The 27053-nt window shown below is 47.8% G+C and overlaps 1 protein-coding gene across 1 annotated transcript; it reads right to left on the bottom strand.

The window, feature by feature from the left end:
- Positions 1–877: 877 nt before the first annotated feature.
- Positions 878–26563, bottom strand: CHFR (checkpoint with forkhead and ring finger domains). The gene is made up of 17 exons (XM_045844546.1): positions 26201–26563; positions 21843–21942; positions 18708–18817; positions 17842–17901; positions 17518–17724; positions 14270–14437; positions 12237–12396; positions 11235–11389; positions 10984–11146; positions 9067–9209; positions 7829–7945; positions 7293–7376; positions 6708–6778; positions 5665–5752; positions 2898–3005; positions 2464–2536; positions 878–2123 (listed from the first exon to the last, which is right to left on the bottom strand). Exons 1-17 carry the CDS (start codon positions 26337–26339, stop codon positions 2081–2083), a joined length of 1989 nt encoding a protein of 662 aa, XP_045700502.1. The 5' UTR covers positions 26340–26563; the 3' UTR covers positions 878–2080.
- Positions 26564–27053: the final 490 nt, after the last annotated feature.

The raw sequence follows: 27053 nt of genomic DNA on the forward strand, positions 1-27053 counted from the left end.
ACAGTGGTGGTGGTGTGGGCAGGGCTGACCCCATCATTGGTAACCCAAAAGGGACTTGGGTCTGGGGACAGGCTGAGAGGCTGAAGGACTCAGCTGCACCTGTGCTGGGCTGAAGGGGCCAGAGAGCACGTGGGAATCTCCCCTGCATAAGCCAGGCACACTCGGTACAGGCAGGGCTCCAGCCCAACGGTGGGCTGGTGGGAGGGTGGGAGGGTGCTGAGGAAGAGGAAGTACAGAAAAATCACAAAAACATGGCGTGACGCACACCCACCCAGCTCTGTAGAATAGCTGCCCTGGTTCCAGGGTTCTGCCCTAGACTTACAGCTGACAGCTACTCTTAGCCTGTGCACTCATTAGAAATGGGGAGCCCGAGTTCCACTGGGGTCAGCCCACACCACGGGCCCCCCAGTGTGATGTGGCACACACCTTTCCCTTCACGGATGGATTCAGCAAAGTGTGAGGAGTTCCATGTTATTTAAATGTAGGCAAAAAAAAAAAAAAAAAAAAAGCTGGTACATCCTCCAAGGGACTGCACCTTTGTTCTCACTTTTGGGGAGAGGTGGGGTGGGCTGAAAGGGTGATGAGCCAACATCTTAAGGTGTGGAGGGCAGGCCTCACTCCTGCACAAGCAGAGCCTGAGGCTTGGACACAAAGCTGTGGCTTCAGAGTGGACCGACAGGCTGTGGCTCCCTCAGGCTGGCGGATCCAAGAGACCTTGCACCTTTTCATGGGTGCTCAGACCTGGGGCCCAAGCCAGGGTCACTTGTGCCTGAGAGCTAACTCAGCAGAATCTCCTTAGTATTAACTAGACATGTCTACAGCCATCTGTCCTTGTGATGGGAAGGGTCACATCGTAACCAATACATGAACAAAGATGCAGGAGAGAGAAACAGACACGGCTTGTTTATTAGAATTCAGGAAGGAGGCCTTCTCTCACAAACAGGTGCTGCTTCTCAGTCTGTATCAAGAGCAAGACAACAGTTTAAAATCGTATTCCTGAGAAGAAGCAAAAAAGTTACAATTTTGCAAACAAAATTAACAGGTGATTTTAATAAAAGATAAAAAATATTTTTTCTTTTACAAAGAACAAAATTTCAAGTATTATTCCAGATGACAGCAAACTCAATGCAGGAGGAAAGGGCAAGGACTAGTGGAAGCCAAGGCCCCTGGAGCTCTTGGTGGGAAGGGGCTGCTCTGGGGGGTCAAGATGCCAGTAGGGCTGACCTGCACGTGCACCTTGGCTGCCCATGGCCAGGGCCCCGCAAGAGGGAATAAAGAACTTGGGGACAGTGGGTGGGGCCTGCAGCTATGCAGACAGAGGAGCAGCAGGGCCAGCTCTTTGCTTGCAGGCTCAGGGTGGTGGCGCCCCAACCTCCCCAGGCCTGGGAGGGGCCACACACTCAGTGTCGGTGTCCAGAGCTAGCAGTTCCAGACACCCGATGATGTTTTTATTAATAAACGGAAACATACATTTGTTTTTTTCAAATACTGTACTATTCCTAATATTAGTCAATTTGTAAATTATAAATTATATTATTTGTGCTACAATTTGTGGTATTTAAATCTTATTAAAAGATAAGCATCAACCCTATTAAAATAAAAGCTCATAAGAGCTGTGGCTTTCCCTGCGGGGCACTGCAAAGCCTGTGGGCTGTAAACGTTTTTCTTAAAGAACAGAATGTTTCTGACAAACTTTCCTTTTTCTCCCATGAAACTTTTCTTGGAAAGAGATGTGCATTTCAACCACAGCTGTGGGAAAGGTACAAAGAGCAAACCTGCAGGCCACCATCTCAGGAGGAGGAGGAGGGGATAGCTGCTGGCTGTTCTGGCTGAAGAGCTTCAGGTGGCCCCAAGCTCAAAGGATGGAAGTGCACGCCCTGGACCCCAGGCTGTTGCTGGGGCCTCAATGAGAGGGTCTCCTCCACAGAACAAAAAGTCACACCAGAGTGCTGGATGCAGAGACCCCCAGCGTGCCCTGAGGGAGTATAAAATGCCCTACAATGTTCATATTTAGTTCTTCCTGAAACACGCTGTCACTGACCCTTGTGCTCCCAAGCCACCTTGGTGCCTCCTCAGATGCTTAGTTCTTGAACCTCGTCTGTTCACAGATATGATTGAATTTCCTGCAGGGAGAAAGCAGTCAAATTACACACGAGAGCAAACATTTAACACCACCGAAGAAACTCAGAGGTGCAAGGGAGAGGTGAACATTTCTATGCAAGTGTTTCACAAAATGAGGTAACAGGAGAGTAGAGTTCCTAAATGGCAACACCACTTTGTAGACTGCATGTTTAGAGTAGTATATTTGTAAGTTGGCTAGTCCACAAACATCCCTAAAAGCTGAGATGTCAACTGGGACGCAACACTTGGAAAATCCCATGAGAAGAACAAGGGTCAACCCCTGTCCCAGCCTCTAGGACCTGAGAGGACATACCCCGCCCGGCACAGTACAGCGTCACTCACATTGCATGGTGGGCCTTCACCTGAGTGCGGCAGTTTCGACCCCAGTAGCAGTCAGGACGGGAAGTTACAGCCACTAGAAAGAGAAAAACATCACAATGTATAGTGTGTACACCATACTCACATACTCAGGTCAGGGAGTTTACCCAAGACCCAGAGACACTGCAGCTGAAATGCACTACACTTTGCCCTGCTTTACAACAATTTTCCTTCCACTGTTCCAGGAAAGATAAAAACGTTTAATTGAAAACCCAATTCAGGAAGTGATATTATTCCAGCTCGGATGTTCTGTGCACTTGGGGCCTAACACAGCACAGTACTCAGGCAGCCCTCTGTTAAGAACACAAAGCAAAGGCCCAGACAGAATGCTGACCTGTCGTGCAGGAGCATAGAAGCCATGGCAAACAGACATGAGATGGGGGTGGGGAGTCACTTACCTGGCAACTCGGAGGCAGGAATGTTCTGCCGATACTGGTAGGTCAGCTCTCGGAAGCTCCGCAGACCACAGCAGTAGCACAGCACAGTGCTCCCCGTGACCCTGTAATCTAGAAGACACAGGTCATGCAGCACCACCAGACATCAGGAACGCCAGTGTCCAGAACAGCAGGACAGATGTGGCTGTGTTCACTAGTGGAGGACTAACACGCTGATCCATAAATGGAGGAGAGAGAGGGCCAGATGTTTGGGAAACAAGAACAAAACCAATCCAGATGCCAACTTGTTTCTTTACTGTAAAACAAGTCCACTTGGATTAAAATTTTTTAAATATTAAATATTTTTAATATTTTTAAGGAATGATATGATTTTTCTCTAGTTATTTCCAAGTATGCCATGAAAATTAATGGCATGTAAGGGTCAGTAACTCTGAGTGCCCACAGTCTGCATCAGAATGGAGACACGTACAAGGAAGGTGAGAGCTAAGGAAACAGTGGGAAATCCGCAGCACCGAGGACATGTGCTAACCTCACATAACAAAGCCGTCACACACATCCACACCCAAAGTGCAAACAGCCTGACACAAATAAGGGCTGATGTCACAGACAGCAAATGACCCATAGAACAAAAGAATCCTCAATTCTGTGAATAATCAAACATGGGCAGATAAAAAGACAATGAAACACTGTTCACCTCTTTATTTACAAGACCTGACAGACAAAATTGGCTGCCAGTCCCCACTCCGAAGGCACAGCCCTGGGAGGAGTTAGTCAACGTGACAAAGTCTCAGCTGTGTGCACCATTTTTTCCGTAAAGTAGAAGAAACATTCTTCACTTTTACTAATTAGTGATTTGGATATTTTGGTATGTCAGCTATTTCTCACATGGTGTAACACTGATTATTCTCAATTAGTGTCTCAATTTGATCGCTATCAACTTCAAAAGGTCTACTCAACTGTGGAGCACCAACCAGTGAGAAATCTTCAGCACAAAACTTGGCAAACTACTTTTGATATGTTCAATCAGTCACAGCACCTTGTCTACACACTGCACAAATCTTTTATTTTGTGTTTCAGTTGCAGTTTTACCTTAGAATAATAAAAAATAATATGCCAAAAATGTTGTGTCTTTTCCTTCATCTTCAATATTAAAATGGTTACACAAAAACTCACCCATTTTGACATTTTTTAAAGTGCATGCTGATATGACAGCTGTCACAATACAATCTAACAACATTGTTTCAAATGGAGTTAAAGACAGCTAAGCGCTACCAGAGCCATCTTATCTAAAAAAACCAAATAAACTTTTGGGCCAACCCAATAGATTACAATACTATAGTAATTAAAAATAAAGGTATATAGATCTTTACTGATGTGTAGAAGGTCCAATATGTATTGCTGAGTGGACAGGTTATAAAATGGCACGTGTGGTAGGATTTTATTTATGCAAGTTATGTGCACATGGATATATGTGGTCATGAGAATATTATCACTGGGTATATGCTTTTAGGTGGTAGGATTTCCAATGGTTTTTACTTTATGCTTCATACTGCCCCGTACACTTTCAATTTTTTGTGAGCCATGTCATTCTTACTAACAAATGAAAGGAGTTAATGCCCAGCTGACAGATTTGGGCAACTACCCAGGAGTTCCCAGCAGAAAACACCTGAGATACTCCCTGGAGTGTATCTACAACACAGAAACAGCTTGGAAGGATTCCCAGCAAACCTCTCAAGTCTTTCACAAAAGAATCATTTGAGCCCTGACCAGTGTAGCTCAGTTTGTTGGCTGCCATCCTGCAAAGTGAATGGTGGCTGGTTTGATTCCCAGTCAGGTCAAAGGCCCATACAAGAGGCAACTGATTGATGTTTCTCTCCCTCTCTTTCTCCCTTCCCCTCTCTCTACAAATTAAATAAAATCTTAGTCCTGGCGGGTGTGGCTCAGTGGATTGAGTACTGGCCTGCGGACCGGTTCGGCTCTCGGTCAAGGCACATGTCTGGATTGTGGGCCAGGTCCCCAGTCGGGGGCATGTGAGAAGCAACCAATAGATGTATCTCTTGCACATTGATGTTTCTTTCCCTCTCTTTCTCCCTCCTTTCCGCTCTCTCTAAAGATAAATAAAATCTTGCCCTGACTGGCGTAGCTTAGTGGATTGAGTGCGGGCTGTGAACCAAAGTATTACAGGTTCGATTCCCAGTCAGGGCACATGCCTGGGTTGCAGGCCACAGTCCCCAGCAACCACACATTGATGTTTCTCTCTCTCTCTCCCTCCCTCCCTTCCCTCTCTAAAAATAAATAAATAAAATCTTAAAAAAAAAGATAAATAAAATCTTAAAAAGATAAAATCCCTTGATTTTTCTGCAGCCTCCCTCAGTGACAAAAGTCATTATCTGACAAGGCACCAGGTGTCTCTGTGAGAGGAGCCAACCCTTCAGTCACCAACACACTGAACTACAGGCAACCGAGGGCCCCGAGGGTTTGGGAACAACCCACCCCAGGATCTTGACACCAAACATCTCTAGTGCCGGGCCCCTCCCTCCTGTCTGCGAGAGAAGATCCTGGAACGGGTCATGAGGACTCAAACCCCACTCTGAAAAAATCCTGAAGTTTTAGGGCTTTTCTTTCCGTCTGTGCCAGGGTGGGCAGAGGTCGAAGCTGTGGGTGTGGGAGCACTGCCCAGGGGCCCGACAGCCATGACTGCTTCACAGGAGGCCCAGGGGCCACGGACATACCAGCGTTCTTCAGGGGATGGCAAGCACTGTGAGCTTACCAGTCAGCAGGAACACTCCTCTCTGCAGCGCTGCCAGGCTTTCAGCCAACACGTTCTTCCATGTCAAACCCCTGGTCGCCAGGTAATTCTGTGGTGGGGAAACAACAGCAACAGGAGAAACACTGTTCAAGAGGGTAAACAGTTCATGAAAGGCCCTCAAAATTGTAACCTAAACATGGCAGGTCTTTGTAGAGGGTAGCTGTGCACCTTATGTGGGCCCATCTCCATGACCACAGCTTCGGACGGCCAGGAGGGCCCGTGCACCAGGGCCCCCAGACCAATGTGGTAACACACCCACAAACCAGTGTACAGGGATTCTTGTCCAGATGCTTCCAAGCCTCACCAGGCAGGCCAGCTTCAGGCTCTCTAGTGCAGAGTGACGCATACTCTCTGAATCTATGCCAGGATCTCTGCCAGGGCATCCCAGCACAGGAGTGTGAGACATCCACCCCAGCTGGAGCAGCTATACCACAGTGACCGGCCCATGACCGTGTGGCCAGGAAGCTGGTGTCTGGATCTGCACTCTGCCCTTCACTCACACAGAGCTGCCCAGCTTTCCAGGCAGACCTACAAGGAAGTTCCATGTGCATACCTAACCAGGGGCAGTAGCGCTCAGGAATGTGCCATGCAGCTGAGAGGCCCTCAGTCCTATCTGTGAGGCTGCACATAAATGGGGTGAGAGGGACTGATGTGCACATTAAACATACTGAAATCCTAAGAGCTGTGCTTGCTTCCTGACATGGGGAAGGAAATTATCAGAAGAGAGCCAGAGAGAAGACTCCAGCTCCACCCAGGCCCAGGGGTACCTTGGCCCAGCCCAAAGACCCTCTGCGTGGGGCGAGCAGGAGCCATAGAAGCACCTAGGATTCATGGCATGATGGGCATAAAGGAAGAACCTAGTTCTTGGAATATGGGGGAAAACGGCCCTATATAAACATGATGCTGACCATCAGTGGTGGCATGAGTCAGAAAATGCCAAGTTATTAAAGTGACCAAAAAAGTGCTGGGGAGACCTCCCCCTGGCCCTGGCCTAACCCAGGTACCTTCAGGATGTCAGACTCGTAATTGTTGTTGTTCAGCACCCCGTCCAGACACCTGTCGCCCAGGTTGAGCTCTGTCGGGTAAAGGGAAGCAACATTATCTGTTTTACGGACATTTTGTGAAAGCACTGTACCCCCGACAGCTAATATAACCACCTTCCCTTCATCATGGAGTCTATGAATAAAAAGTTCCATGACAAACCACAACTTTATAGTGAGAACAATAAAATAACTTCCATTCCCTCTTCCTGAAATGGCCTGCTCTCCAGTCTCCTCGGCACCTGGTCTGCTATCACAGATCTGAAGGCTGTGGCCAGGATGTGCCCTTTTAGGGGTGGTGATCGTTGTGCATAAATAAACCCTCCTGACTTTGAACTCAGGATCCCCTGAATTCCCCTCTTATTGTTTGGTGCTGAGCCAACACTTTTAATGGCCAGCCATGCAGTATGTCGGGAAAAGGCAGTTAATTTGTGTGGACCTATAGTGGCCTCCCCATCCTTGGACACATGACAGGCCACACCACCCCATTCCACCCTCAAATACACCAATATACAGAGGCAGAAGCGGCCGGCTGAAGAGCAGCATTACCACAGAAGGGGGCCAGGCAGCCGAGGCAGCCGGTCCGGGTGCAGCCCCAGTACAGGTGGCAGAAAGGCTGCAGGCAGACGGTACCTGTGGACACAGCACAATTGCCAGTCAGGATACTTCCATGAAAAATCAGGCCAAAGGGCCATCAAATAAGCAACAAGCTTGATTTTAACAGCAATCCACAAACTCTAAAGTAAAGCATCATATTTATCTACCAGACTTAAAAGTGACACATGAAAGAATGACTGGGGCCCCAATGTAGGGACAGGCATGAGATGCAGACTCCAGAAAGGGAACCACCAAGTACGGACACTGGATGTACAGCAGGGAAAGCCTCACCAATTGGTGGGAAAAGCTGGTGACTCATGTGTCCACTCAGGGACCACAAACTGCACGATGGAAAAGCAGAACTGCATCCTTACTTCCCACCACACACAAGCGTCAACCACATGTTGAAACCCAAGCCTGAAGGACACACAGGCGAGGCTTCATGGTGGGAGGCTGTTCAGGCAGACAGCATGCACACGCTTACTCACACTGCTGGGGTGCAATGCGGGGGTCCTGCTCACGCTCCGCCCTCCGGTCAGGCATGGGCTGGAAGCAGCAGGTGCATATGGCATGGCTTCCTTGCAGGGTGCACACATAGTCCTGGGCTGCAGATAGACAGGACAACAGGCCAGTGTGTGTTGGGGCACAGGCAGAAGGAGCAGATGAAAAAAAATCTAGGGGGTGGCTATAAACTACACACAAAGACATACAGACAGACCTCCACGAACACTCAGGAGAATTCAGACCCCTTCCCCTCAATAGACAGTTAACAGTATACCACTGAAATGAAGAAGTTTAAATAAACTGAAAACAACCAAAGTTATCTTTTGGTTCAGTGGTTGTTATCAGGATGTCAAAAATCACAAAGGTTTTCTGCCATTTCCTATAAAGGAAGGACAGGCCACAGAGCACACACCATAAAACAATATAGCAACAGGCCTGGCAGGCAACACTGGCTGACCCGCACCAGGCGATGGTGCATGTGGCCCAGCCAGACACTCTCCATCCACTTGAGGCTCTGAGCACGCACACTAGCTCCAGGCCCCATCCCAACGGGGACTTGCGTCTGCAATCTGCAAACGACAGAGACCACCTGGTGAGTGGCAGGGTCAGCAGGAGACCAAGCAGTGCACGACCCTGTGCATGTGGCCTACAGAAAGTAATGGAGAGCCACTACACAGCGCTGTGACAGATGGTCAAGAATGTGGCTCTAGGTGACATTCTGGGTCAGTGACCTCATTCTAGGTCATGACGGGTTTAGGCCGACAGTGGCTAAGAGGCCAGGCCCTTGTGGGGCCACAAACCACGGATTCCGTGTGTCCACTCTCCCTTTCCTGATGGCACCTCAGGACTTGGCTGGTAGAAACAGGCAGACAGCGCTCAGGGCAGCTCCGGGAACAGCATGGGCCGTTGCCAGAAAGAGGCAAGTCCCTCACGGGAGGGGCCCATGCATGGTTGTTTGGCTTTGACAGGTACCACCAGGAACACCAGCTGCCCCAAAGTCAGTGGCTGTGGGGGCTGAAGGTGAGAATCAGGACTCATTTCCCAGGAGTGTCCAGGAGCAGGGAATATGATAATTACCTAGTTTCTTAGCCCAGAACAGATGTAAGGAGCAATAAGCTACAAGGCAGTGGGACCACTAGAAGCAGGGGATGGGAGAGCAGAGAGGAGCCACATCCCGAGTGATCACAGTAGGGGCACATGTCAGAAGGCACTGCCGTCTCACCTGGTGTGACACTGGCAGACGTTGATGGTGTGTCCCCGGATGCCTGCATTGCCCGCTGCTCGCTGCCAGGTCCCGAGTAGTGAAAGAGCTGCCCCACCTGCCTCCGGTACTCAGGGCACTGTCTGCACACGATGTATGGCTGGCTTCGAGGACAAACACACAGACCTGAGCTCAGAGGGGTGGGATGACAGCTGCTCTCATAGATGGAGGTGGTGGTGATGAGACAAGGGCCAGATCCCCGATCCCAGCAGTGTCTTCTCCACCCAGGGACCTAGTCCCCACTTCACAGCTCAGCCCTGTAGTGCCTGCTGTCACCCGGTGAGTGTTCTGGGCTGTGCTCTTGGCCACCTCTACTGTTCAGCTTCCATAGCCCTCACTCCTCAACTGCTCCTGGGGTGTTGAGGTGTCCTTGCTTTGCAGGACACCCCCAGGGGCACAGCAACTCAGTCTCCACAAGGAGCAGGACCTGCTCTCAAAGGCTCAATGCTGGGAGAGCTGCGGCTGCATCCAGAGGTGCCCCCAGACCCCCCAGGGCACCTGGGACTATCGCCCTGGCCACCCAGGGAATGTCTGCACACATTAAAATCAGAACAAAATGCACTGCAGTTGAACGCTGCTGCCCTCAGGGAACTTCCTGAGTAGCCATCAGGAACCCAGCCCCACCCAGCCTCATGCAGGTCAGCTGAACTCTCAGGATGCAGATATTACAAACAACCCACGGAAAGACAGACAGGGACTCCTTTCCATTCAGTCAGAAAACGCCTTCCTGAGCCTGCACCAATGGCCGGAACCAGTGAGGGAAGAACAGGTGGGGCCCAACAGGAAAAAATAAAAACCATCCACAGGTAGTGCCATTGCCAGGACCTTGCCAGCAGGCATCTGAGGACACTTCGAGGGCTCCTCCCCTCAGCTCTCTGACCTGGCCGGTCCCCTCCCACCTGCTCCTCATGGGGGAATTGACTGGGCACTGCAAGAAACTACAAACGTAGGAACTCACTGCAGCACGGTTTCTGAGTTTAAAACATCGGGAAACTACAAAATCTCAGACACAGTACAATCCCACCTTCACAAAGTTATTTACTTCTAAGTACAGTGCATCCTACTTTGTTAGAAAAGAAGTGTGCATGACACACATCTGAATGGCCAGATGGATAAACAATATGTTCACCCTGAGGTGATTTTTAGTTTTCTTTTTGCTTGACAGTTATTTGCAAAGTTTTGTGAAAAGAAATAAAGATAAATTTGGGGGTTTTGTTGTCTTTTTAAATATCATGGCCTTGGGTCAAAATTCAGACCTGGACTTGTGAGTCAGGAGCCTCCACATTCTGCAGCAGATACAGTGCGGTCTCCCCAGACTGCACACTCTCTGCCAGGGCATCCTGGCCTCTCTGCATGAACATCCTGACAAATGACAGACACTGGCACTTATGCTGTAGGACTTTATGGTCAGTAGATAAGCTACAGAGTACATGTGCTGGTGCGGGACAAGGAACATGTTAAATCATGCCTATTGCAGCCAGAGTCAAGGGGTGTGATGAGAGGTCAGCATGTGAAAGGGTATCAGTTACTGTGGTGATCATCTCACCTGTCCAATCACACAGGACACCTGAAACTCACATAGTGCTACACGTCAGTTACATCTGAATAAGCAGGACCCAAATACAGATAAGCAACAAAAAATCAGAATGCTCCATGTATACTTGAAAAACAAAAAACAAGGTACTGGAGGAGGCAGGGTAGCTGATATTGCTCAGAGCCTGGGAGCCAGGGGCTGTTCTCAGTGCCCGCCCCTCCTTGCCACACTCAAGACAGGGAACATCGCTACCTGAAGTCACATGTTGCAAGTGAGCCCAGAACACCAGAGAGCTGACTGCTCGGTGCAGAGGCTGCCCCACTCCTTGCCAGGTGCAGGCTCACCTAACATCCGAGGATTCGCTGTCCTCATCTGACAGGTCCAGCAGGTCCTCCAAACTGTCCTCCTCGTCTGAGAAAGACCTCCTGACTTTGGGCTGCAGCATGTCCTGAGTGATCTTGTTCCTGGCAGCCATGCTCTGCACATCTTCCTCGCTCCGCCTCTTGTCTGCGATTCAAAGGACACAGCTCTGCTGGCAGGCAGGACCCTGGGGACATGCCCGTGGCTGCGGGAGCAGGGCAGGGACTCCACTTACCTGGGTGCTGGAGAAGGTACGCTTCTACCAGGTTGTTGAGCATGTGGTTTTTACAAATCCGCTCGACCAGACAGCGGCACGTGGGGCACAGTGAGGAGCGTTCCATCCAGCCCGAGTAGCAGGCCGCGCAGAAGGTGTGCATGCAGGGCTGTAGGCTGTGGTGCGAGGACGGGCCTTCAGGTGACCCCGCAGAGCACGTGCAGGGGGAACTTCTGCCCACCAAGCCACAGCAGCCCCAGTCCCCAGGGCATGGCCTGCCTGGAGCGTTAGAAGCTGGGATTCCGGGTCACACTGCCTCTTTCCCCAGAGGAGGGCGTGGCCTTGCCCCAGCTGAGGGTTGGCAACAAAACAAAATCGAGCAAACTATCACCTCAGCAGGGCCTGGAGCCTACACTTCTGTGTGGTGCCCACAGCTGGAAGCATCTGCATCCTGGGCAAATGACCAGGAATGCTGCGTAACTCCCACATCCCACCAGAGAAACAGTCCCCACGTGAAAACACAGCATTCAACCTAAGCTATGTTCACTCGGCCCTCGTCAAGTGAAAGACACTAGAGGCCATGGGGCGATTCTGTGCCCCAGATGGTTCAGAGAGCACACCGCACTTCAGAGATACAAGGAACACAGACACCAGGCCCAGGAGGCCCGCACTTAAGCTGAGACACGGACAGGCTCTCACTCTCCCCATAGAAAAGCAAGGCATGAGCATTCTCCCACAGCCACTCCTGGGACCTTCCTTCTATGTTACCTAGTGTGTCCTTAACTAGGTGCAGTTCACCTGGTCTGCATCTTAGGTGGACCAGCACTTAGGTTAGACATGACTATGTCAACCAAGGCCACTGCCACACCAGTCTCATGGCTCCTTGTGCAACCTTGGTCATGGGGGCCAGGTTTTTGGCTTATAGGCCATTTAAGAAAGATTATTGACATCAGTGGACTCGACCCCAAATATGACCCAGAGGCTGACTGCACCTGTGGCACCCAGCCACCCACACAGGCGCACCTCACACAGTCGTACAGCAGGTCCTGGCAGATGCAGCACGTGAGCTGCTCCTCCATCCTGTCAGGCTTCTCTCCCGCAGCCCGGACCCCCTCGGGGGCGCTGAGGGTGTCCCCACCCTGGTCTGTGACCAACAAATGCAGGTTCGGGTTGGGTTCTCCATCTGCAAAAGATAGGGACAGGTTGTGGCAATCATATCCAAGGAGGAAACAGACACTTGCTCTTTTCATTTTATTAAAGTTTTAGCCTGCAGACAGAACACAGTCCTGGCCAGTGTTTAAGGGCATTTTTAACAAGGTCCATAGTAAGTCTCATCCTCCAGTCCATTTAAGTCCTGTTTTAGAAAAATAGCTAATGACATAAAAGACATTCAGGAGACAGAGATAAGGCCCAGCTGTCAAAGAGTAGTGTCTAACATCATTTTTGCTTAAACAAACAAAAGCATGACTCATATACACAGGAAACTGATTGCTGGAAAGTCAGAATCTCAGACATTACAATAGGAAGGGGGAGAGGGAGGGGGAAACATCGATCTGTTGTTCTACTTATTGATGCATTCATTCATTGATTCCTGCATGTGCCCTAGACTGGGGATTGAACCCACAACCTTGGTATATCGGGCTGATGCTCAAACCAACTGAGCCACCTGGCCAGGGCCATTACAAGGAGCTTTAAAACTTTTCTTTCTTCTCCTGGTGGGATTTTTTTTCTATAATTCTCAGGTGTTGCTAATCATAGTTTTATTTTTAATTAAAGAAATACTTGTATATGGTTAAAAAGTCTGAAAGTTTTTAAAAGAAAGCAGAAGCTGCACCCTCTGCTTGGCTTCTCCTCACCTTCAGTGTCCCTCCTCTGAAGACACTGCTTTCGTGCATTGTAGCCGCTTCTCCTCTTGGAGACTCGGCGTGTCTGAGCTATGATGCTGTGTTTAGGTCAATTTTGGAAGCCATCTCCTGACATCTACTATGGTACAGGATTCTGTCCCCTGGGTCTCCTTCCTAATTTACTGTAACACAACTGCTGGCTCAGTACATTATATGTAGGTTATTTGCTTAAGTATTTACTACTGAGATAAAGAGTAAACTATCATTGTTTTCCTCCTACAACTTTTCATCTTTACTGAGATAAAAAATGGCTTCATTTTCCTGGCTGGCGTAGCTCAGTGGATTGAGCGTGGGCTGCAAACCAAAGCGTCGCAGGTTCAATTCCTAGTCAGGGCACATGCCTAGGTTACAGGCCACGGCCCCCAGCAACTGCACATTAATGTTTCTCTCTCTCTCTCTCCCCCTCCCTAAAAATAAATAAATAAAATCTTTAAAAAATTCATTTTTACCTTGGCTGGCATAGCTCAGTGGATTGAGCGCGGGCTGGGAACCAAAGTATCCCAGGTTCGATTCCCAGCCAGGGTACATTCCTGGGTTGCAGGCCATAACCCCCAGCAACCGCACATTAATCTCTCTCTCTCCCCCCCACTCCCTCCCATCCCTCCCTAAAAATAAATAAATAAAATATTTTTTTAAAATTTCATTTTTACACTTGCTTATTTTTACATACCTGTTGCTGATTCCTCCCCAACTGGTTAATTATAGCAGCTAATTGGCTCTTCCTCCCACCCGAGGCCCCCTGCTCTGGTGCTTTCCTGTCCTGCTCTCAGGACTGACGCATAGCTATTGTCCTACTGCACATGCCCAGAAATATTTTACAGGCTTTTAAACTTTTGTCTTTTAAAGCACAGATTTTTCTCTAAATTACCTTTGATGTGAAGGTTCAGACTAGCTTAGAGATAACATATTCCTAAGAACTGGCTGAGTCAGGACAGAAATACAACTCTGAATGCACTGTTTCCAGATGAAGACCATCTATCTCCTCATAGTAAACAGGAAAGAAGAGCCCTGAATTCCATTCAGAAAATGCTGAGGAACGACAGGGCTCAGCCTGAGATGCATCCTCGTGCTTCTGTGGAAGATGAGCCCCCGGGGTGGCAGGTTGCAGCCCTGCCAGAAGGTCAAGGGCACAGGGAACCACGAGATTCTGACCTCCTCTCATTCTCTTCTTAACGGGCTCCAGACCCTCCGGATTCTGTGGTTCTGATGGAGGAAAGGATGTTCCCTCTCTGCTGGGGACAGTTGAAGGGACGCTGGAGGTGTCTTCGCTTGTCACAGGTAGACCACACTCTTTCAGGGAGATGCTGGCACCTCCGGTGGCTGTGAGACAAACAAGAGAGATTTGATCCACCAGCCTGGAAGGAGGGAGCATGGGGGTGAAGCGCCAACGATCCAAACCAGATGCAGGTAGTTTAAGATGCCATGTGTAAGAATGACATGTGCAGCCCTGGCTGGTGTGGCTCAGGGGACTGAGCATCAGCCTGGGAAATGAAAGAATGACATGTGCTTCCAGGAAACACCTAACCACTCAAGTCACTTCTGAAATGCACTGTGCCCATTGCTGTGCTCAGGGGTGCTGGGGGCACGCAGCACATTCACAGGGAGAGACACACATGTCTGCAATGGGGATCAGCCTTGAACATTTAGTCTAACCATAGCCAATCCACAAGCATGTCATCACGTAAAACACACTGTTGACACCCAAGTTCATGCAGAGACCTTAGGAAGAGGATGCAGAGGGCCTCACTGCAAGAGGAAGACCAGACAGGTGGGGATGGAGAATGTGAACACTTTTCCGAGGGTGACAAAGGGAAACAGGGAGAAATAACTCCTGGCAAAAGTTCTGGTATTTAAAAAAATTGATTAATTTATTGATTTTAGAGAAAAAGGAAGGAGAGATACACACAGGGGGGAGGGAGGGGGGAGGGGGGAGAGAGGGAGGGGGAGGGGGAGAGAGGGAGAGAGAGAGAGAGAGAGAGAGAGAGAGAGAGAGAGAGGGAGAGAAACACTGACATATTGTTCCACTTATTGATGCACTCTCTTTGGTTGCTTCTTGTATGTGCCCTGACTGGGGATTGAACCTACAATCTTGGACCTACAGCCTATTGTACGACACTCTAACCAACTGAACTGCCTGGTCAGGGTGGAAGGACTGGTCTTCATGAGCAAAAAGCAGAGTCATCAATCAAAATGAATTTGACAGAAAGGTAAAAAAGCTTTCAAATAACCTTTATCTTAATAAAGACCTCAACTGTATTATTGTAGAATGTGTATCTAGTCTGTAATGTTCAAATGGTAAGTGTTTCTATTTGTTTTTTAAAAAATTGGTCTACTGCAGCAGAAAGAAAAAACTTAGAAGTGTTTTGTGAACAAACTGTCTTGCATCCTAAGGGAAGAAAAGCAGCAGCTTCCTGGGCCAGGTCCTGAGGGCATTCTACTTGCAGTTGGGCTCCTTGCTCCAGCATGAAGGTTATAATGACACCCATGGTGAGGACTAACTAACACTAACCAAAGTGCTTGGCACCCCACTTCACATTTAGGAGGCGTCCTGGAAGTATTAACTGCGGTTATTTTCTTAATACACTTAGGTATACAGATAGGAAAACCCACATTTACAGAATTGGAGCTAAGTTTTCATCGGAACAGTTTGCTTATAGGAACAGTTTTGGTGTTTATATATTTTTAAATTACACAAGTAGTATACACAAATGCATCACCCTTTTATGGCAGATTAATATCCCATGACGTCCATACACACATGCATGCCACCTTCATCTATCATTGCGTATTTAGTCCAGGGGTGTCAAACGCATTTTCACTGGGGGCCACATCAGCCTCACGATTGCCTTCAAAGGGCTGAAATAATTTTAGGACTGTATAGATATAACTACTCCTTAACTGTTAAGGAGCTGAAATTACATTTAGCTCTTTGAAGGCAACTGTGAGGCTGATGTGGCCCCCAATGAAAATGAGTTTGACACCCCTGATTTAGGCTGTTTCTGTACCTCGGCTGTTGTCAATAATGCTACAGTGAACAGCACCAGGAGTGCAGAGGCGTCTTTGAGCTGTTTCACTTCCTTCTGGTATATACTCGGAAGTGGGACTGCTGGGTCCTATGGCAGATCTATTCCTGGTGTCCTGGGGAGCCTGCACACTGTCCCCACAGTGCCTGCAGCAGTGTGCAGCCCCACCAGCAGGGCACCAGGGCTCCCTTTTCCCACATCCACACCAGCACTTGCAATCTCTTGTCTTTTTGATGATGGCCATCCTACCAAGTGTGAGGTGATATCTCATCGTAGTTTTGGCTTGCATTTCTCTGAGTATTAGTGATGTGGAGGCCCTGCTGGTTCCTGCCTTTGAATGTGGCTGTGATGGCTGGAGCTGTGGCAGTCATATTGTAATCAGAAGATAAAAAGCAAGAGGACAAAGAAGCAAAATGTGGCAGACAGATAGTATGTGCTAAGGTCTTGAGCTGATGAGTGTGTGGTTGGCTGTGTGTCTCCGGACTTTGTCCCAGAGGCCAGGTTTTCTTTTTCTCACACCCAAACACCCTCATTGAGATTTAAGAGGGTCTTTGGCCATAAAAAATCTGCAGGCTGGCCTATAAGGTAAGAACAAGAGAACAAGCATTCAAGAGACAAATAAGTATCCCAAAACTAGGCGGAGAAGGATGTAAGTTTACTAATGAATATCAGAGACCTTAATAAGCTGGGGAAAATAGCATTTTTCTGAGTAAAGTAAAAATGTCAATTCTCAAAACAAAATCTCAAAAAGACTTTTTTTTTAAACTTGAAAAGATAATTCTAAAGATAATCTGGAAGAAAACTATAAAATAGTTAAGAAAGTAAGCTAAAATATTAATATGTATAGTGTGATCCAATTTAGAAAATAAATATGTATGTATTTTAACATCTTAAGGATACTTCATCTACAGAGCAAGAATTTTTTCTAGTAACAACAAAGGAAGGCAAAGAATTCATGCTGTAAGGACCAAATACATAAAACTGGCTTCAAAAACATATGCTACTCTAGATGAGTCTAAAAATGTGATGTCCAGTAAAAGAGGCCAGACACAAAGGCCATGTAATATAGGACTCCATTTGTATGAAGTGTCCAAAGAGGCAAATTCAGAGACAGAAAGCAGATTAGTGGTTGCCAGGTGATTTTATGGTATGTGAATTATATCCCAGTAAAACTGTAAAAAGTACCGCGGCACCATAGTCTCTGACCTTCAGCACTTCCCCTGCATCTGAAACAAGAATATTTACTGCACAGAAATCTTAACTACTGAGAACCTGATGCCACCTCTGAAATCCTTAGAGGCTGATCTGTCTCACGACAACATAGGTCAAGATTAGTGAACAGAAAGCAGTGTAGCTCCATCCGAAACCCCAACTCACCGGGGCTGGAGGGTGGTGCTCGCCCTGCAGGGGGCTCCATGGAAGAGGTAGGGACCCGGGGGAAGAGGTCAGATGTGGAAGTTGATGGCTGTGGTTCCTCAAAGCACACCTGAGTGGTGGGCGATGGTGGCAGGAACTGGGGCTCATCCTCTTGCCCTGCACCTGAGGTATCTTTGGTCACATGGAACATGTTTTCTTTATTGGCCTCTGGAAGCACAAAAGCAGAAGGAGCAGTCAGGGCTCAGAGTGCAGCTGCTTTCCACACCAGCTGATGGAGAAGCTTCCTCATCACTGTTGACAGCCCTCTGCTGAGATCTTACTTACCGAAGGAGTACTGTGCCAGGCCGTGCTCCTCACTTAAAGACTTGTAGAGGTACGCCACGTCTAAAAGGAGTGAGCCCAGTCAGAATGGTGTCAGCCCACACACCCAGCCAGAGCCCATTTCCCTCTTCTCTTCCCTCCAGTCTCTGTGTCCTTGTTGACTATTCTGACCTATCAGTCACTAACAATATTCACCAGTTTCAGGGATTCTAAAACAAATGATTCAAAACATGCTAACCAACTTTAACATAAGCATCAGGAAAACACGTCTGGAGTCAGGAAGTTTTGTGTCAGGAGGCAAACAAAAGGGAGGCAAGGCACCAACCAGGTGAAGAGCCTGCGCCTTCCTGTCCTTCCACGGAAGGTACAGACACGAGACTCTCTGTGGCCTGGGCTGGCTGTGGTTATGCTGCAGGCAACCTAGGGCACGTCGGCTCCTTCTCCCTGTTTCAGGGGTAACCCTTCAAAGCTTCTTGACTCTCCTCGTCCAGTATGGTCCTTCTTCCACAGACTCAGAAACTCAGAGATGGAATCGTCCTAATGGAACCCAGTCTAAGCTGCTGTCTCCTGTCAAGTCTCCAGAGCAAGACCAGCCGTGGCCTCTAGTCCCCATTCTAGGCCTTACTACTCACAATGCAGATTTGTCCTACTGTGTGCCCAATCCATCCCCCTTCGCTTCCCCAGGGCTGCCCTTTGGAGATCCAGGGCTCACATTTTTGAAGGGCTGGGCCCCATTCTTGAACAGACACAACTCACACCAAGAATCTATATAAACAATAGAGAGACTCTTTCCAGGAAGCGTCCCAGCTGTAGTAGAATTTCCCCACAGCACAGCACGTGTGTGTCCACCCCATTGAGTCTCCTCTTACTGTGTTCTGGCTCGTTCTTCCTGTATACAAAGTAGATAACATCCCCCGTCTGTAAAGGACAAGTCTGCTTCTTAACAACCTTCAGCTTGTTAATTACTGTTCCATTGGTGCTGCAGAGAAAATAAAAATGCAATTTTAAAATCACATGGTATTAAAAATGTCTGTTTCTACAACTACTAGGAAAGCAGTTCAATATTACCACTTTGATACATGCACCCCTATGTTGATTGCAGCAAAAGCCAAGATGTAGAAGCAACCTAAGTGCCCACTGATAGATGGCTGGAAAAAGAAACAGTGGTGCATCTATACAGGGAATATGACTAAGCTGTAAAAAAGAACAAAATGTTGTCATTTGTGACAACACGGATAGACCTACATGGTATTGTGCTTAGTGAAGTAAACCAGACAGAGAAAGACAAATACCACATGATTTCACTTATATGTACAATCTAAAACACAAAACAGACAGTTACTAGAGTGGGGAGAGGCTGAGGGACAGGTTGAAATAGGGGATGGGGATTAAGAGGTATAAACTTCCAGTTATACAATGAATGAGTCATGGGATGTCATACACAGTGTAGGGAATACAGCCAGTCACACTGTGACAGTTTTGTATGGTGACAGATGGTGACTGGACTTATTGTAGGGATTTCCTAATACATGGAAATAATGAATCACTATGACATATACCTGAAACTAATAAAATACTCTATGTTAATTATGTCAATAAAAAATTAGCACCTTGAAATGATAAATTACTCAGAGGAATGATGTAAACATTTAATGAGGCAGAGACAGAAGCGCCCCCTTACTGGCAGCTTGACCAGCAACCAGCCAGTCTCGTCAAGTGTTCCAATGTCTCTGCTCTCCCACCACCACATTCTGCAGGTGGACCCTTGGACCTGAGCCAGCAGCTCTGGGCTCTGGTTCCCAGGTTTTCTCCTGCCTCTGTACTTAGCTCTGTCCATAGGTCTGCCCCTCCCTCCAGGAGCCATGACCTGGACCAGTTCATTCTTCAAATGAGACTTGACTCCTCCTGAAAGTGGGAGGTCAGCTGGGGCCCACCCAGCTGGGAGGTTGCTCCAGTCAATCAGGGACACCCTGCTGGGTGGGAGAGGTACTGGTGGTGAGGAGGCCAGGGGCCTGAGTCAGAAGGGCCAGGAAGCCCTTCACCGAGAAGGGACTTTCCAGTGCAGCTCTGACGCTAGCGGCACAGCCACATACTGCCAAGGGCCTGTGCTTTTGGGCTCCTCCTCATGATCCACCCTCATGCTCTTCCTGAATAGAACATCTGACTTCATGCTACCGCTTCACTGCCGCCCCCCACCCCCATCCCATGACATCCTGCTGCTCTCAAGCTACAGCGTGGCCACTGGGGCTTCCGCCCAGACCTGCACCCCCACTCACTCTGACCGCGCAGAGCGCCTGTGGTTCCTTCTGCCCGGAACACCCTTTTCCCCTCCAGCATCTCACTGAGGAAGGCAGTGGCCCCTAGGGGCTGGAAAAGGCAGGTGGGGATTCTTCTCTGGATCCCATACCCTGATTTCAGTCCAATGAGACCTGAGTTGAACTTGAACCTCCAGAACTGTAAGATCATGAATTTATGTTGTTCTGAGCCACTAAGTTTGAAGTAATTTGTTACGGCAGCCACAGGAAGCTAATACTGTCACATGGCCCATGCAGGAGAGCCAGGACCGGATGCAGAAGACCGGCTGTGGAAGCAACATGGTTACTGTGATGAGACAGAGAACCACACCTACAACCTGAGACAAGGGGCATGAGAGTGCCAGTGTTTCCAAATAAATCCCAGTTCCTAGTCTTCTGTCCCCACAGCGCCTGGCCTTTACAAAAATAAAAACCTGCCGTGGCTGGTGGGGCTTAGTGGACTGAGTGCCAGCTTGTGAACTGAAAGCTCACCAGTCTGATTCCTGGTCAGGGCACATGGATGGGTTGTGGGACAGGTTCCCCTCCCCCCTCTGGTTGTGGACATGAGAGAGGCAACCACGTGACATCTCTTGCACCAATGTTTCTCTCCCTCTTTCTCCCTTCCTTCCCCTCTCTCTAAAGATAAATAAATAAAATCTTAAAATAAAAATATAAAACCTCATCTGGTGGGAAAGACACTCAGCATACTGCTAAAGACCATCTGCCTCTTGCACCAGTTAAAACAGGCATGTCCTGACACAGCATCCCATTCTACAAATTTACCCCAAGCAAATAATTGGACAGGAATGCAAAGTTTTAGAAAATCACTACTGTCACTTACAAGAAAAGTCAAAATAATAAATTCCCATTAGTTATTATATAACAATGAAAAAAAATGAGATGGATTTAGACGTACTAACATGTCAAGCACTCCAGAGACAATATAAGTGAAAAAAGCAGATATAACAGTAAACATAGTAAAATGTCATAATGTAAAATAAATATATATGTACTTTTCATGGGTAAGTGGGATTTTGGCAAGCTTCTCTCTTGTTCCCAATAGGGGGTGTGCAAGAGGCAACTGTACATTGGTGTTTCTCTCCCTCTCTCCCCTACTTTCCCTCTCTCTAAAAATAAATTAATATTTAAATTTTTTAAAATTTATTGGTTTTAGACAGAAAGACAGAGGGAGAGAGAAACATTGGTCTGTTTTTCCATTTATTCATGCATTAATTGGTTGCTTCTTGTTTGTATGCTGACGGGTGATCAACCTTACAATCTTGGTGCATTAGGACAACACTCGAACCAATTGGGCTACCCTGCCAGGGCCAAAGCTGTTCTCTATTACATACTACTTATGTTGTAAAAAACTAATAAAACTTTAAAAAGGAAAGATTTTCTTTATTTGGGGAAAAAGTTGTCTAACTTAATTAAGTAGGCTTGCAAGAAGTAAAAATTTATCACTTTCTTTTAAGTCTTATTTCTAAGATATTGTTGCTTTAATCTGAATACTTTCAAGGGTCACAGACACCCACGTGTCACTGAGCATCCATGCTGGGAGTGGGAAGTACACTTCCCGATACCCCGATGGCCTGGCCAACTGCCAGGTTACAGAAAACCAACCCTTGTTTCTTCTCCACAGTCACTGGCTTCATGTCAGGTTCCTGAAGCTACAAAAAGAAACAGAAAAGTTGTCCAGAAAGAGCTTACCTGGTATCTTCTAGCGACACCTGACCGGATTTTTCATCCACGATAATTTTACAGTGATCTCCAGAGATCAGTTTATTGCCAGGAAACGAAAGGTCACAACCTAAAACACAGAGAGGGACACCTGAATGTGACTGTGCTCACCGTGCACAAACAGCCCTTTGCATAACCAGAGCGTGTTTGCACGTGACTGGAAATCAGGGCCCATGGTGTAGGCACTTAAGGAGACAACACCTAATCAAGCAAGGCACAAAGAACATTTGTTAAAGGATTTAAGTGTTAATCCAAAGTAAAGGGACAGGGACTGTGTCCTGAGCCTTCTTCATGCTCCATTAAGGGGACAGGATACCCCACCAACACCTCCAAATAAACAGCAACAGCTTCTAGGCATCAATTATACAACATGCACATGTATGCAGCTAATGATAAATATTATAGAACTTAAAATATACTAAGGGGTTTAATTATGTGATTCTTCAGTATGTTTTTTAAAAATATATTTTATGTATTTATTTTTAGAGAGAGAAGAAGGGAGAAAGAAAGGGAGAGAAACATCAATGTGTGGTTTCCTCTTGAGTGCTCCCTACTGGGGACCTGGGCTGCAGTCCAGGCATGTATCCTGGACTGGCGAACCAGTGACCCTTTGGTTCATAGGATGGCATTCAATCCACTGAGCCACAACAACCAGGGCTTCAGTATTTTATCTTAGTCAATTTCTTTTCTGTGTAACCTAAGGTTTCATAAACCATACAAAACTGAAGCAATGACAAACGGTCACAGAATATGACTGAGGAAATGATCACAGGCACACGCACATGTTTAAGAAAATTAAAAACAGAAGGGAGATGCAGCTATAGCTAAACACAATCCTTATATCCTCATTAAATGCAAAGAGAAAATCCTCAAATACTTTGTTCTCTCTTTAAACCTAAAGAATAAAAGCTTTCAGGAGGCTTTTAATATCTAATCACTAATCTGCTTATAAATGGTATATGTGTTATAGTTATTGAGGTTTATAATAGCTTTCTTTTTAATAACCTAATGTGGGAAACAATACAGTGTCCATCAACTGACGATGAATTAATAAACAAACGCTTGTATATCTGAAAAAGGGAACGCTACTCAGTAATGGAAAGGAACAGAAGAGATGGATACACAGGACAGCAAAGGATGGATCTCAAAAGCATTATATAAGATTAAGAAGGCAGGCACAAAAGACTGGTGGAATACTGTGTGCTCGCAAGTAGCTATTCTAGAAAAGACCGAGATAGGGACAGAAATTAACTCAATGGTTGCCAGAAACTGGGCTTGCGGGGAGGGAAAGGACTTCAAAAGGCCACCAGGGAATTCCCTGGGGTGACTAGTGGTGGTTCTATTTCTCAAAACTCACTGAACACCAAAAGGGTAGATTTTACCATACGTGAACCAGGCTTCTATAAACCTCACATATTAGAAATGTTATTTGCATCAGCCTTTGTTCTGCAGTACGGGAAGTGTTACATTTGTCCAGGTGAATGTCACCTGTGCTCCAGATGTCTCCACTGCACCAAGCACTACCTCCCGGCCCAGACCCTGCACTAGTCACGCTGTCACCAGTGTGGGTTTTGAACAGGCTGTGCATGCCAAAACATCACCATTCTAATTTGGACCTGAGATAATCTGTGCTCAACTCCTGTTCTTGGCATGGGCCCCGCTTGTCATTCAACTAGTTACACCTCTCATGTGGTTGCTGCACAGTTCTGCCACTCCCCAAGAATGGGGATCTGTTTGGGAAGGTGAGGTCCTCATCTCCTCTCCCACACATCAACTCAGCTCTCCCTTTCCCCACAAGTAAATCCTTGTACATAGCAGGTATGTAATCATTTTAAGTTAATATAATAAAGTCCTACAGCTCCTATGGTATGTTTGTGTGCCCCTCAAATTCATGTGTTGAAGCCCTAACCCCAATGTGACTGTATTTGGAGATGGGCCTGCAGGGAGTGGGGGTGGGCCCTAATCTGAGAGGGTTGTGACCTCACAGAGACAGGAAGAGACACCATGGCTGCCTGTCCAGCAGCGAAAAGGTAGCTGTTCAAGGAGAGGGCTCTCAACTGGAAACCCACTGGCACCTTCATCTGGGACTTCCCAGATTCCAGACTGAGAAATGAGTTTCTGTTTAAGCTTCCCATTCTCCAGTACTTTGTCACAGCAGCCTGACCGGAGTTCCTAATACAGCAACTACAGGTTTTGCTGTAAAGTTTAATACATGCGATGGAAGGACTTCTATTAAGAAGCAGATTAACTTGACACGTTTTTTCTCCTTGTAGGAACATGTAGTATGCTGTTATTAATATTGTGTTATAATAACAATGGCTAACGTTGAGTGCCTCGGCTAAGTACTTCACACGGGTGATCTCAACCCTTCCCGAGACTGTGAAGCATGGACAAAAGCTGCAGAAAGGTAAGATGTTAGCACAAAGCAAATTATGTGATGATGCCAGGTGGAAACCCAGCAGTTCTCTTCCAGGGCTTCTGGTCTTCACCAAACTTCCAATCATCTCGATTAAAGACAATTACTTGTCTTTCAAAAGTTTCTAATGATATGTAAGCACTTCCATAGCTGTAAAAAAGTTAACTTGACATTGGGATTTCCGACCACCAAAAAACCAAAAAGCAAAACCAAACAAAAAACCCCCTGCTAAACAAAAACAGCTGCAGGTCCATTGTAAGGGGTAAAGTGAAACCAAAAGCCTCTGCTTTTAAAGAGTAATCGCTCTCCTCTCTTTTGTAAAGTTCGCAGTCACAGTATACAAACTAAGTATTTTTTTGGCCTGACCAGTGCACTCCTCTCCTTGCAGGAAAGCCGCTCCAGCAGCACGTGGGGAGTGGGAGGACCCCCTTCTTTCCACAGTGCCTGTCTCTGGCTCCCCCATTCACTAGACCAACATACACTGGGGTGGCCAAAAAGTTCGTATGTTTTTTTCCATAAAATAAAAGACACACTTTTCATTTTCACTAATAACCTTATTGATGTGGACATTTTGAGTATGTTGGCTATCTCCCACGTGGTACAGTGTTGATCGTTCTCAATTAATATCTCGATTTGATCACTATCAACTTCAGCTGGTCTACCCAACCCTGGAGCACGGTCCAGCAAGAACTCTCCAGCATGAAACTTCACAAACCATTTTTGACACGTTTGGTCAATCACAGCACCTTCTCTATACACTACATAAATTTTTTTTTTGCGTTTTAGTTGTATTTTTACCTTTCCTGAAACAATAAAGCACAATATGCCAAAAATATTCCATATTTTCCTCCATCTCCGATATTAAAATGGCTACACAAAAATTTACAAATCTTAAGTTTTTTTAAATGCATGCTGATGTAACAGCTGTCACGATACAATCTTAACAAAATCGTTTTGAATGAAGTTAAAGACAAGCAAGGGCTCTACCTTACAGAAGAACAAAAACAACAACGAACTTTTTGGCCAACCCAGTATTTCAAAGGTAGCAGCAGTTGGGACTTGAGATGTTTTCAAATGACGGGCCGGCAACTATACACATTTCGCTATAAGCACTACTTTAGCTGCATCCCATACGCTTTAGCATGCTCTTCACTTTATTCATCTTGAGCTATTTTTTTCTTACAGATTTCATTTATTTATTTTTAGAGAGAGGGGAAGGGAGGGAGGGAAACATTAATGCGTGGTTGCCTCTAGTGCGCCCCCTACTGGGCACCTGGTCCACAACCCAGGCCTGTGCCCTGACTGGGGATCGAACCGGCGACACTTTGGTTCTCAGGCCCGCGCTCAATCCACTGAGCCACCCAGCCAGGGCGTCTTGGGCTACTTTCTAATTTCCCCGGGACGACTTATTTCACACCTCCCCCCCACATCCGCTCAGGAGCGAGTCATGCAAGTTCCCACTTAGCTCTGAGCTCTCAGATACCCTCCCTTCCTGACTCATCTCACTGCGCGGCGGCCAGAGGAGGTGCTCTGTGCAGCCATGAAGCCGAGGAAAGGGCACACTGGGGATAAACTAACGCCCCTCCTGCATCCAGTTCTCCCGAGGGCTGAACAATCTGCAGGAGGCGCCCCAGGGAGTACCTACATGGGCTCTCTCCCAGGAAAAGCTGTTCCTCACAGCCGGCGGGCCCGGCTCCCAGCCCACGGCCTCCGTCCGCACCCCGGCCCCACCTCGCGACCCCGGCCCCACCTCGCGACCCCAGCCCCACCTCGCGTCCCCGGCTCCACCCAGTCCCCGGCTCCAAGTCGCCGACTCCCGTCCCCATCCCGGCCCCTTGACCTGCGGCCCCACCCCTGTCCCGCTCCCGGTCCCCTACAGGGGTCCCCATCCCGGCCCCACCCCGGCGAGCACCTCTCCTCCGCCCGATGGTCAACTCGCGTTTCCGCAGAAGGACCGGCGGCTCGCTCTCCTCACCGCCGAAGCGGAGGAGCTTCCCCCACGGCTGCAGAGGCGGCTCTTGAGAAGGCGGCTTCTGGGAAGGCTGCTCCATCGGCTTTACACTGCCGGAACTCGAAAACGTCACAGGAGGCGGCCCCGGGCCTCACGGCCCTGCCGTACCGCCTCCCGCGTGCCGTCCTGCGCCGAACCCGGAACCGGCCGCGCCGCTGTCAACAGAAATAGCGGGGTCTCTCAGACCCGCTAGGCGGGGCCAACGAGGTTTACGCCCTGCGATTGGCTGGCGGTGGCGCCCACCGAGCGCCGCGGCTAGAGTGGACGTAGGAGCCACCTTGGGGAGTGGGCCTGTGAGGGCTAGCGGAGCGTGCGCAGTGGGCCTGGGCGCCATCTTTGATGCTGGCCGGGACGAGTGCGTCGTCGCAGATCTCGGAAATAGCCGCCGTTGGCGCCATGTTAAGTTGGGGCAAAAGGAACAGATGGACTTGGGAACTGGGCACCCACACTTGTTTTCAGACGTTCTGCTGACGAAGTGCATATATGCACACGAGGTTCAGCAGTTCTGACACGTTCCTCAGAAGAAAAGACATATGTTAAAACTCTCCATTTCTACCCCATTACAGTGAGTAATTTCGGGTCAGTACTGCCTATTCTTACGGTATAATGGAGAAGAAATTTTCGTTCTTTCTTTTGCAAGGGAGTCCTTCTTTTTGTTGAATCACACGGGAACGATTCTAGATAATTAAATGCTTACATATCTCTCGCCACCCCCAACTTGTATCCCAGGTAGAGTAATTTCCCCCTTTAAAAT

Source organism: Phyllostomus hastatus, unplaced genomic scaffold, assembly GCF_019186645.2.
Source record: "Phyllostomus hastatus isolate PE091 unplaced genomic scaffold, TTU_PhHast_1.1 phas_contig_1162, whole genome shotgun sequence".
In the NCBI taxonomy this organism is placed as follows: domain Eukaryota; kingdom Metazoa; phylum Chordata; class Mammalia; order Chiroptera; family Phyllostomidae; genus Phyllostomus; species Phyllostomus hastatus.

What these genes read in the sequence shown, in the direction of transcription:
- CHFR (XM_045844546.1), bottom strand. Translation starts at nt 26,339, where the DNA reads ATGGAGCAGCCTTCCCAGAAGCCGCCTTCTCAAGAGCCGCCTCTGCAG. An exon ending in GTACCTTCTCCAGCACCCAG is followed by an intron (nt 11,147 to 11,234) that starts GTAAGTGGAGTC and finishes TTTGAATCGCAG; the next exon opens with ACAAGAGGCGGAGCGAGGAA. An exon ending in TCCTGCCTCCGAGTTGCCAG is followed by an intron (nt 2,537 to 2,897) that starts GTAAGTGACTCC and finishes TTCTCTTTCTAG; the next exon opens with TGGCTGTAACTTCCCGTCCT.